Here is a 13,287-nt window from a genome sequence, read left to right as displayed (position 1 = left end):
CAAACATTTTGAGAAATGAAAATGGACGGTAAATTGTAAGCCTACCACTCTCGGAGGAAATTAGAACGCCTGATATTACCCTTTGTACTCCATCTAAAGCAACTGTTATCTACGCTTCATGGACGCTGCGGAGTTTCTGGCATTGACCCTGCTCATCATCTTAAATATTTTCGTAACAATCTGGTTCGGAAGTACGTAATGGATTAGACAAGACATTTGGTTCCTGTGACTCAATGGTGATGTTTAGATCGTTCATGCGTACGACACCTGAACCTCCAATCCCAACGGGATTTTTTAACTGTAGCTTAACCCAAGTAATATATTTGAGTGATAACTATTGCTCTGGTCGAGGTCTTTACCATTCAAGCGTCGGTATACTGTGTATTAGAAAAGAAAGGCGTAAAAGAAAATAGTATCCAACTTCTTCTGTTTAACATAGTTTCATCAAGAAAAGTAAAACTCAACCGTTGACTGAAGAATTCCCGTGAACCTAACTTTTATTAATTATCATTAGCTCTGTGTGTGCAACTTCTAGTAGTTTCACCAAAATAAACCTTCCATCTTTTAAAATTCCAAAGGTTATTTTGAAACAAACAACTTAATTAATTAATTATTACTAAAAAGCTCAGGGTGCATACACCTTAGGGGCAGGGACTACCAGCCGACTTGTACTTTATCATACTTATACGTTATCATGTCATAAAGTATATATAATACTTTATCTCACACAAAATTACCTGTAAAAATGACGGCAGAACAGAAGTAGGTGTACATTTCAATGACGTCACTCGCTTTGTTCCCCAAAGGCCCATATTAATGTAAAAGACAGCGCCTCGCAAAAGTGCAACATCATGTTGATAGCTTGAATCTTGCAAGAGCCTACACATTGTATACAAAGAGCTGTGTCCCATGTGAGTTCCCAAGAGGTTTCTCATTATCTGGAATAACATATATATTAATAATCAGTACACTTTTCAATGTAAATTTACATAATAATTTGTAAACGTATTATTTTATTTACTGCGTCTAATATTTAATGTATTATTAACTATACTGTTATGGTATTTCCTGACAACTTCCACAACAAATCCGGACAACTTACACTTTTCAATGTAAATTTACATAATAATTTGTAAACGTATTATTTTATTTACTGCGTCTAATATTTAATGTATTATTAACTATACTGTTATGGTATTTCCTGACAACTTCCACAACAAATCCGGACAACTTACGCGCAACACATTCCACTTCTCAGAATTTTCTTTTTGCACTAGTTTATTAATATAAAAATGTAAATTCCTTGGACTAGGTTCTTCTTTTGTAATTCTTACTGTTGAGAAAAACTTACACAGATTTTCAAGAAGTCTTAGGTAATTTTCTGTTATATGTAGAAATTTTACTCATTTGTAACCAGCGTTGTAAAAGAATCAGTTAAAAAAAGCACAGTGGATTTTATTGAGCAACATTGGGTTTTATTAAATTTTGTACGTACATTTAATGTCATATTCCTACTTAAAATACTATGAAACTATCGAATTCCCTTGTCGGGCCTCGATGGCTCACTTCAGGTGCGTGATCCTGGTTCGATCCCAGGTCCTGCCAAGTGGCTTTGTGGTGGACAGACACCGTGTGCATGGGTTTTCTTGGAGTTGTCCCGTTTCCTCCCACTTCCGCCATGCCACAATTACTCGCCATCTCACCATCACCATCTCCGTTAGCCTCGGTGTACAATCGTGAGACATAGAACTAAACTTTCAAATAAATAAATAAATAAATAAAATGTAAGTGAAACGGTTTGTTATATAGATTGTTTCGTGATAATTTTGAAATAAACTAATTTAAGATAATGAAATGAAATTCCTAGTTTAACGTCACATGGTTAAGTACAGAGGGCAAAGGAGACCGTGATGATGAGAATGAATGAAATAATGGAATGAAGAAAGAGAGAGGAAACGGGAGAACCTCAAAAAAAATTCACGCACACAGTGTTTGTTCACCACAAAGTCCACTTGGTGCGAGTTGGGATAGAACCAGGAAGCCCATGCTTTACCACTGAGCCACAGCAATTCGTAATTTGAGATAAGTTATATATAATAAGAAAGCTTACCTTCCAACTACTCTGGCAATATGCTTCCACATTCACAGTACGGCATAAGGAACATATAAATGTATGAAGAGATTCTGGAGGCAAATTACTGTAACACACCACGCTGTCTAATACTTGCAGACAGGTTAGCACCACTTCACTTACATTCGTCCAACAACACAAAAAGCACGTGTTTCTAAAAAAATACAAAATACTTTTTATATTCACAATTTCAATAGGAAATCTAAAGCAGACACAGGGACACAGGTAAAGCAATAATAATAATAATAAGACAATGAAAGATTAAATAAATTGCTTATCAATTTGGGCAGTAATTTAATTTATTGTGGTAATAATTTCTACATGTAACCATCAGCAAGTCCACTTAAGAACCCTATTTGAGTCCAAAAGTATTTTACTTCATCATTTGCACAGCTACAATCTTTAGCGTGTAATTATGATTTTGAGCTAACTTTGTAGTTTTTATAACACTAAAATTAATTAAACTGTTCGGAATAACTATGTACAAAAGAATCAAAAGTGGGAAACACTCACTTTACTGGTAAGCTGCTGACACAGCTTTAAATAACCTGTTCTAAAACATCGATGTTGGTAAATCACAATTATGCATTTCCCAACTCCCCAATTTTTAGTAATTCCTTGGTAGTTTCGGTCGAAATGGGTTTAAGACGTACTTTTTCACTATTAATGTTTACAGATAGAATTCTAAATAATGAAATCCCATTGTACAGGTTTCCTTTATTTAAATTAAACTAAGGGTTTCTACTTTAATCGTTTTGTACATAGTCATTTTAAAGTTTTTTTTTTCTTCTTTCTATTTCTGTACTATGAAAATTACAGTGTAAACCCAAGATCATAATTACTAGAAACCAAATGTTTAAGAACAAAACGGTGAAAAATAGGCACTAAAATTTAATTACTTATTGAGCATCGTCAACGTTTCCTACAATATTTTGAGTGAAAAGACTCGGTTACGCATCCTGAGGGGCATACAATGGATTAAGTTATTTTTCACAACAAGATCTTACTTTTTTTCCTCCCCTCAACAGAGGTAATTTATGAACATAGCATAAAATTTTATCGTTATGTATGATTGCCTATCTTTCTCAATACTTATGTATTGTTCTTATTATTTTACTACATATGTAGCCCTAATGTTACTGGCTACATTGTTCACAGCAATTTTGATGTTTATATAGAGTTGATTTTGAGTTTAACGTCCCTTTCAGCAGCGAAGCTATATGAAACGGGACCTACTGATTAACGTGAAGTCCGAACCACATGAGCTCCCGCCGGGAATCGAACCCGGGTCTAATGTTAATATAGAGTTACAAAAAACAGAAAAACAGTGACTTGGATACAGCGATTTAGAATTAATCTCTCTAGAATTTATTGGAAAATAAACCTAAAACGAGGGAACTTATACTAAATTAGAAATTTTTCAAGTTTATTTTAGCTTGTCTCAAGCGAATTGTTAGATGCAACCCAAAACAACATGTCAAGTGAATTTTAGATGCAATAACTCGCAAGTACGGTTTGCACTGTATTTTGTGAACGTGATTTACGCGCTGATAAGACATCGAAGTTATGAAGGACGGGACTTATTAAAACGACAACAAAGTTGTTACTTATTTCTAGTCGAGGGATTGTAGGATTTGAACCTCCAATAACATACAGTAAAAGTAAGGTACCAGAAAGAAACTCCGGATATGATTACTGGATTTCGATGGTAATGCTACAGCTTACAATAAATCTGAAATTTGCGGAATCTACATACTGTATTAAGCCTGCTATCACATCTTCGTTAATATAAGCTGCGTTGTACTTTATGACATTGACAAGCATGGCCAGAAAATCTTGCGTCTTCTCAGCACCAATCACAGCTGGCATCCATTGTAATAAAAAGGGTCCTACATCCTCCTCAAAATATAGGATATCTTTTCCATTTTCTGTGAGGCTCTTCAGTAGATCTAATCTAGAAAGACGAAAACAAGAATTTATTAACAAACAGCAGCTTTTGTCGTGATGTGGGGATCCTTACAATATTCTCATGAAATTATTTATGCAACATTATAGGAATATAATGAAATATATTTTTATAAAATAGAAACAAAATTGCCTGAGTCGTTTACGAGAAAGCAGTCTTTAAAAAAACACCCCTTGTAAACATATTCGTAAAGAATAATTTAGGCAACATTATACAGTTATTAATAAAATAGTTGTTTATAAAATATGAACAATATCGCCTGAGTCGTTTTTGAGAAAATCGTCCGAAAAAATTCATTTCCAAGATTAATTACAATATTACAAAATTAATTTAGCGGCTTAAGTCTTAAAAGCACTCACCCCTGAGGCGTAAGGTTGTCAGTTTGACCCTCGATTACACTATTTGGTCCTAGTTTCGGCTAATTACTCGAGCACTAGATATTCTGTAACCCCTTTCTCAGAGGCAAAATAGTGTGTTGGGCAAATGTCTGTTCTGTGCGAGTAATCTTGTATGATGGTCTATGCACCCGAAAACCACCGTATTTAAGACTCGCCTAGTTCGGAGCCTACAATAATAGTACAACTCGTTCTTCATAGCCTAACTATTGACTAGAAATGTTTTTAAAAACAACGAATTCCATGCGTTTAAATTTGAACGAAGTATACCAATTTCTTGTAATTCACCTGCTTATCGCATTTGTATCCCAAAAGTTAAAAGCATAAACCGTTAAACTAATATAGGGTCATTCCACGTCAATTCAACCAAAATTTGGAGAAATTTAACCCACTGTCGCAGATTTGGATGAAATTTGGTAGAGTTATAAAACATTTTATGCTAATTGCAAGTATGTACTTTTATTGCAATTCCATCAGCGGTTCAGAAGTTACTCCATTTCAAAAATCAGAAGAAAATCCATTTTTAACAGTCGCGACATGATATTTCCTCGTTTTGTAAGAACACTAAAACAATCATATTTCGGTTTCTATTAATGCCAGAAACAGGATTCTTTTTTCTTTTTTTTAAAAAAAATTAGATTGTCTTGAAGTTGTTTACCATTAAAAAAATGAAAACTTGCCATAGAGTTGATAGAAAATGTATAAAGTCATTTGAAAGGTAACATTTTGAGGGAAAAAACTAGAATGCCATTTTGTAAACTTCAAACCTTTATTTCTCAGAATCCCCATTAGTGCATGGAGTTAGTGTCAGAAACTACCAAAATATTTCACTTCCGGCTACCAGTCTGCAATTTTACACAGTTCTTATATGTATACCAAAGGAAAAGAATCCGCCGGGAGACACTTGATCTGACGTCCGGAACTCATGTGATGACGTCATCAAAATGGCGGACAGCTCGATTCAAAAAATAAGTCATATCTCCGTTATTTATGGACCGATTTTCTTCAAACTTGGCTCATTTTAAAGGAAATTAAATTTGCAATAAAACATGTTACCAAAATACTTCCTCTAAAATTAACCGTTTCGGAATTATTTAAGAATTTAATAAATTAATGAGTATTTATTGAAGAAAAATACATAATAACTCCGAAACCCTTAGTTTTAGACGAAACACTTAGGTAACGTGTTATATTGTTAATTTTATTACCTTTAAAATGAGCTATTAATGAAGAAAATCGATCCATAAATAACTGAGATATCACATATAACGTGTTAATTACATTATTAAAATGGCGGTCACAACTTCTAACAGATAGCGACAAATTCAGCCAAAATACTTCACTTCCATATACCAGTTCCAAATTTTGCACAGTGTTTATATACATAATAAATAATTTTAAAATACCTGGGAGACACTTGATTTAACGCGCTGAACTCCTATGTTGACGTCATCAAAATGGCCGCCGGGATTAAAAACATAGGTTTGTTTAAATACAACTATCTCCCTTACCGATCATTTTATTGAGTCTTCCAATTGTTCCATTTGAAAGAGCATGAAATATGCTACAAAAATGTTATTCGATTTAGTTTATAGGTAAATGGTTTATGAACTATATATGGCGATGACAACTTGGAAGTGGATGAAAAGATGATCCGTACATTTTCTTCTAGTAGATGGCAAAAGTTTCTGCTTGAAGAAAACGCAAAAATATTTATTTTGTTTTTGCTAGTGGTGACTTCTGTTACCGAATTTTTAGAAAAGAAACAAATATTCTATCACACAATGTACTGGAAGACCACCATGGTGCTAGAATGGCTCCTTTTAGATTAGGTCCGCAGCATTCGACAGGGCAGTTTGATAGACTTTATTTCTACTCTGGATAAATTTGTCCATGGATGTATGCTCTCGATCATACTAACTATGCGCGATGGCTGCCAGTGTTTTTGTACAACTTAAAGCAACTGCCAGAGATGCATCCAACAATGTTCCGTGAGTTTCAAAACGGAAATATATCTGGCTGCAAAACTAAAAGAAAATTTTCCAGGATGGCACATGACCAGTTACATGAGCAGAACAACAAACTAATTAAAAATTCTTCAATTAACCTATCCCGTCTAAGTCAAGAGAAGGGATTATTACAATGGATGGTTGCAGGACACGAAGTTACCGCATGATTGGAGAGTTCGAAAACGATCGGAACCTGAAATCAAACATCACTTCCGAGGAGCATCATAAAAATACTCATAAGTTTTCATAAGAAGTTCCAAAACAATGTTTCTGCCCTTGTTGAAGTCTTTGAATCACACGGCAACCCTTTCGAAGATGACGAGTTAACTACAGCCAACAGCAGTAGAATCATTCTCCCAAAGAAAATGCTATGAGCGTAATGTCGGCAAATGCTACAGGGAAAAGCCAATTTGATACGTTTGACAGAGATCGGTTGATCCTTAGAAAAGTTTCCATCCATGAAGTCATCAAAAGAAACAACCATTCCTTGATGAGTGCTAAGAAAGTTACAGTTAAGTCCAAAGACAAGCAGAAAATAGTAGACCTGAGAAAAGACAGTACTCTTTTTGCCAAGTTGTACCTTCTAGTCAATCAAGGGAAATTGACGTCAAAAAGTTCTTTACCCATGAAAATAGCTCATGTCCACCTTCCATATCCGTCCGCAGTAAGCTCGGAAAACCAATTAAAAAAATCCGACGTGGTATCCTGTATCGTCGAGTCAAGTGGAGTTCGGGTGACCACTGCTCATGAGCCCGAAGTTTCTTCGCTCATAATCGATGCAGCAGCCTTGATCCATATGCTTGTCCCTAAATCCAGCCGGACATTTCAAGAGTACTGCAATCAGATTGTTAAACCATACATTCTAATGAGAATAAGATCTGTGGAAAGAGTTGACCTAGTTTTTGACCGTTACCTAGAAGGAAGCCTAGAAAATGACGTAAGACAGTCGAGACGGTTTGGGCTCAGAATAAATGTAAAATCTAATGTTGTCATCCCCAAATCTTTCAGTAAGTTCCTTGCTCACAGTAAAAACAAAGAACAACCCTGAATTTTTAGCTGAAAACCTGGTCAAAATGGATCTCTCCGCCGGGAAAAAGGTCATTTGCACCTACAGAGACATGGTAATTGGATCGCAAATGGAGGCGATATTTGAAGCTATATCTTCCGAATTCCATGAAGAAGCCGATGCCCGTCTCCTACTTCATGTATGACATGCCATGGAATACTCGGGTTGTTCTTAGGTCATGGTGGTAACTGTTGATAGTGGTAGTAATTGCTATATATGCCTTTTCTAGACTCAATACACTGAAAGAATTTTGGATTGAATACGGCAGTGGAAAGCACCTCCAATATCTTCCGATCCACGAGTTGTACACCAAAGTTCCACTAGGAGTTCCAGCATCTTTTGCCTTTCTTCCATGCATTTATGGGGGTTGACACTGTGTCAAGTTTTGCAAGTATTGGTAAAACCACTGCATGGAAAACGTGGATGACTTTCCGGGACGTAGACAAAGCTTTTGCGGCATATTTTCAAGTTCTGGACAACATCTCTGAAGATAACGACACGTTTTTACTCATTCAACGCTTTGTAGTTCTTATGTACCATTCATCAAGTTCTTCAGAGATCGACAATGAGGCCAGGCGGATTCTCTTTACCCAGCAAAACAGACCAACTGAAAATATTCCACCAACCAGCAACGCTCTGTTGCAACACTTGAAGAGGGCCATACTACAATGTTCTTTGTGGACAAACTGTGTTCAACGGAACAGTCAACGCTTGGATCCTTGTGAGTGGGAATGGAAGAAGATCGCAGTTGACTAGGAGCCCTTCTGGTCGACAAGCCCAAACTTCACCATGGAAAAGCTAAATAAATTGATAGCATGCAAGTGCAAACAGATTTGCACGCGCTGTCAATGTGTAAAAATACACGAACTTTGCACTTTACTTTGTAGTTGTGAGGTTCAATGCAGAAATTAAATTTAATCTTACAAACTTTTCACTTTGTTTAAAGTTTACATTGTTTTCAATAGTTGTGGCTTCCGCGTTAATAATCCATATGGACTGTACATGTTTTCATTGTGAGAAACTGTTGTAAATATCTGTTACCGTTCCTAAAAAAGAAAAGTATTTTTTTTTTTCATTTTTGCCAATCAGTAAAAAGAGGGCATTGGATCCACTAAAAGATGTAAATAACTATTTTTATTTTTATGTTCACTCTCTTGTTGTATAATTTATAATTAAAGATGAATCACTCATAAAAAAATATACAAGCATGCAACATTGCAATGGATGTAATGTGTTTACTTGAGTTAATGCCTCTTATAATAACAGAAATGTCATTGCAAAATATATTAAGCCAACAGCAACCATTTTAAAACATTGTTTTTTACCCCTTCCACGTTGTCAGCGCCATAAACCATTTAAAATCGAATAAAATTCTTTTAGCTTATTTCATGCTCTTTCAAATGGAACAATTGGAAGACTCAATAAAATGATCGGTAAGGGAGATAGTTGTATTTAAGCAAACCTATGTTTTTAATCCCGGCGGCCATTTTGATGACGTCAACATAGGAGTTCAGCGCGTTAAATCAAGTGTCTCCCAGGTATTTTAAAATTATTTATTATGTATATAAACACTGTGCAAAATTTGGAACTGGTATATGGAAGTGAAGTATTTTGGCTGAATTTGTCGCTATCTGTTAGAAGTTGTAACCGCCATTTTAATAATGTAATTAACACGTTATATGTGATATCTCAGTTATTTATGGATCGATTTTCTTCATTAATAGCTCATTTTAAAGGTAATGAAATTAACAATATAACACGTTACCTAAGTGTTTCGTCTAAAACTAAGGGTTTCGGAGTTATTATGTATTTTTCTTCAATAAATACTCATTAATTTATTAAATTCTTAAATAACTCCGAAACGGTTAATTTTAGAGGAAATATTTTGGTAACATGTTTTATTGCAAATGTAATTTTCTTTAAAATAAGCCAAGTTTGAAGAAAATCGGTCCATAAATAACGGAGATATGACTTATTTTTTGAATCAAGCTGTCCGCCATTTTGATGACGTCATCACACGAGTTCTGGACATTGGATCGAGTGTCTCCCGGTGGTTTTCTGTTCTTTGGTATACATATAAGAACTGTGTAAAATTGCACACTGGTAGCCGGAAGTGAAATATTTTTACGCTAACTCCACGCACTACATCATGAAAAATAAATGAAATCTTTGAGTTTTACGTCCCACGGTTATGCCGGTTATGCTAAAGAGGACGGTGATGATCAGAAATGAATGTAATGAAGAATGTAGGAAGGGGAGAACCCCGAGAAAACCCACGAGCACGGTGTTTGTCCACAACAGTCCACATGGCACGAGCAGGGATCGAACCAGGGACCCCAAGCACCGGAGGTAAACGCTCTACCACTGAGCCACTGCGCCCCCCAATCCTCATCATGGATTTCAATGAATTTCTTTTTGTTTGAAAGCTTATTACATCTAGTTTCACATATACAAAAATTGTGATGAGCCATCCCAGCACTGAGGACTGAGGAGATATCTCAGTCAGTGTTGCCAACTGATTGCGAAATAAACTTTTTCGAATAACTTCCATACGATTTAACATATTCGCCCCCAAAATGGTATAAGTACTCTTCGGTATCCTAGAAACACGTCTGTGAGCATTACCACTTCTCCCAAGCAACCCAGTTGTCAGGGTTGCCAACCAATTTCAGGGTTGCCTGTCACAGCGTTAGACGTATCTGTGCCACTTTCTGCAGTAAGCTTATTACATCTGTTTTCACTTTACAAAAACTGTGATGGGGCCATACAAGTACTGAGGAGATATCCCAATCAGTGTTGCCAACTGATTGAGAAATATTTTTTCCAATAACTTCCATACGATTTAACATATCCCCCTCAAAAAATGGTATAAGAACTCATGGGTATCCTGGAAATACACCTGTGAGCATTACCACTCCTCCCAAGCAACCCAGTTATCAGGGTTGTCTGTCACAGCGTTAGACATATCTGTGCCCATACTTTGCATTATTACGTGCGACATTACAAATATACGAAACCGTGTGGACCAAATATCCCTAATTACTGAACTCCCAATTTCGTAAATGTATATATATATATATATATATATATATATATATATATATATATATATATATATATATATATATATATATATATATATATATGTGTGTGTGTGTGTGTGTGTGTTCGACACCCTACCAACCTATACGTAGGGCTCAAAACCCCTATTCACTCTGCTCTTATTTCCAAACAATAGCGAAGTTTGTTTTCTTTTTTTTTTCTTTCTTTGAAAATGTCCATGACACTAGAAAAAAAATACTACATGGTTCAACGCTCTCAATCTTTCCGAAAGTCAGAGTGCATGTATTTGAAGATTTTCCAAATATTACCCCACACAACGGTGGGCGTATCATCTAGTATATCTATAACAAGTAAAGTCTTATGCTGCTGTTCTAATGTAGTATATATTGTTATTGTTAGAATTAAGGAAACTATTGTATCCCAATGTGATTCCCCCAACTAATTATGACTATTCAACACAAAAGTTACTGCATTGTTTCAGATGATATGGAACTGACGTACCAACAGTCTTTCAAACGCAGAAATTGGTAACGTTGAATTTAAAACAAAATTTTCCTCACGTAACAAAAGTGGAATATTTCACTGATAGGTGTGGAGCTCAATATAAAAACTGCAAAGCCTTCTTAAATCTTTACTTCTACGCAAGTGATTTCCATGGTATGGTGGCAAAATGGTTTAATTTTGCTACCAGCCTTGGAAAGTCCCCATGCGATGGAATTGGTGGGACTGTTAACCGGGTTGTAACAAAAGCAAGCCTTCGGAGACCATTGTCTGATCAAATAAATACATGTGCCCTTATGTTTCATTTCTGTGAAGAAAACATCATTAGTACTATGTTTTTCTTTGTGCACAAAGAAGAAATGGCTGTTGTTCGTGCCGCACTTCAACAAAGATTTCTAAGAACAAAAACTATTCCAGGAACACGTGCGATGCATTGTTTTGAAAAAACTGGGCCATTCAAGATTAGAGCAAAGCGTACAAGTCTGGATGAAGATTTTAGTTAGTGGATAGTGATCAAGGCGATGCATCAGTAAAATTCCTACATCCCCATTGTCTATCTCCCTCATTTTATTAGGCTGAAAATGATTTCTGTTGTGTTCCGTTTACTCACATCTTACGTAAAGTGGATACAACAACTGCTACTGGCAGAACATACCAGATATCTCCCAAGTCTCTGCAAATAGTTACTTCAATGTGGGAAACGTTTGCAAAAAGTACTTGATGTTAATATCTAATTACAGCAAATTTATTTTATGTACCATAACATGGAGGTCTATAATACTGTCAAGCTTATTATATTTTCTTCTTTTGTAGTTATTCTGATTAACATTAAAAAATGCTAACGCCCATTTACTGTACTTTTCCTATTCACTATAAATTTTTAAAACTCCCTATTTCTCCTCCGTGTTTGGATGGCCCATCACAATTTTTATATAGTGAAAATAGATGTAATAAAGTTACTGCAAAATGTGGCACAAATACGTCTAACGCTGACGGGCAACCCTGAAATTGGTTGGCAATCCTGACAACTGGGTTGCTTGGGAGGAGTGGTAATGCTCACAGACGTGTTTCTAGGATACCGAAGAGTGCTTATACCAATTTTGGGGTGCATATGTTAAATCGTATGCAAGTTATTCGAAACAGTTTACTACACAATCAGTTGGCAACACCGACTGGGATATCTCCTCAGTCCTCAGTGCTTGGATGGCCCATCACAATTTTTGTATATGTGAAACTAGATGTAATAAGCTTTCAAACAAAAACAAATTCGTTGAAATCTAATATGGGGATTTTGAGAAATAAAGGTTTGAAATTTACAAAATGGCGTCCTAGTTTTTTTGCTCCAAAATGTTACCTTTTAAATGACTATAAATTTTCTATCAGCTCTACAGAAAGTTTTCATTTTTTAGTGGTAAACAACTTTAAGGCAATCCGAACAGAAAAAGAATTATGTTTCTGGCATTAATAGGAACCGAAATATGACTGTTTTAGTGTTCTTACAAAACGGGAAAATACCATGTCGCGACTGTTAGAAATTGATTTTCTTCTCATTTTTGAAATGCAGTAACTTCTGAACTGCTGATACTATTGCAATAAAATTTACATACTTGTAATCAGCATAAAAAGTTTTATAACTCTACCAAATTTCATCCAAATCTGAGATGGTGGGTTAAAAGCCTTGATTGAACTGACGTGGAATGACCCATACAGTAAAACGTCTGTTAAATTGTACGTTGCCATTTATTTAAATCTATCAATTTACATTTACATAACGAAATATGTATTTAGTGTGTTTTACAGCTAATGAATAACGGATGTGTAAGACAAAAAGTTGCCCAACCTCAAGAATTACGTATTCAAGTACGTATTATTTGACTCACCTTGGTCCAACATCTTCAGGCAGATCGTGCGTTTTGATCACACGAAAGAAATGAGCTCTCATTAAGCCAAGCTTTTCATATTGTCCTTGAACCAAACATTTGAAAAATGAAAATGCCAGGTGCCTGTGCTCTTTGGCAACATCCTTGTGCAGCAAATCTTCCAAACAAACCCACAATTTTTCGATGGCATTCTAAATAAACAAAAACAAGAAAAATAACTACTAATCCTAAAATGTATTAAGTTTGTACAGGAAATAAGTACTAACATTATGCGAA

At 35.5% G+C, this 13,287-nt stretch overlaps 1 protein-coding gene across 2 annotated transcripts in view; it reads right to left on the bottom strand.

Moving 5' to 3' along the window:
• gig (TSC complex subunit tuberin) overlaps positions 1–13,287 on the bottom strand; it is a 121,428-nt gene that overhangs the window by 91,903 nt on the left and 16,238 nt on the right. For both annotated transcript variants that reach the window (XM_081731841.1, XM_081731840.1), the window contains exons 4-7: positions 13,012–13,202; positions 3,888–4,085; positions 2,111–2,285; positions 738–938 (exon numbers count right to left, since the gene is read on the bottom strand). In XM_081731841.1, the coding sequence (XP_081587967.1) occupies positions 738–938; positions 2,111–2,285; positions 3,888–4,085; positions 13,012–13,202 (765 nt within the window). The remainder of the gene's footprint in view (positions 1–737; positions 939–2,110; positions 2,286–3,887; positions 4,086–13,011; positions 13,203–13,287) is intronic.

The sequence above is a fragment of the Thermobia domestica genome, chromosome 11, assembly GCF_964235325.1.
Source record: "Thermobia domestica chromosome 11, izTheDome1.hap1.1, whole genome shotgun sequence".
In the NCBI taxonomy this organism is placed as follows: domain Eukaryota; kingdom Metazoa; phylum Arthropoda; class Insecta; order Zygentoma; family Lepismatidae; genus Thermobia; species Thermobia domestica.
Note: the sequence above shows the minus strand (reverse complement) of the source record. Positions and strands in the feature narration are given on the sequence as shown.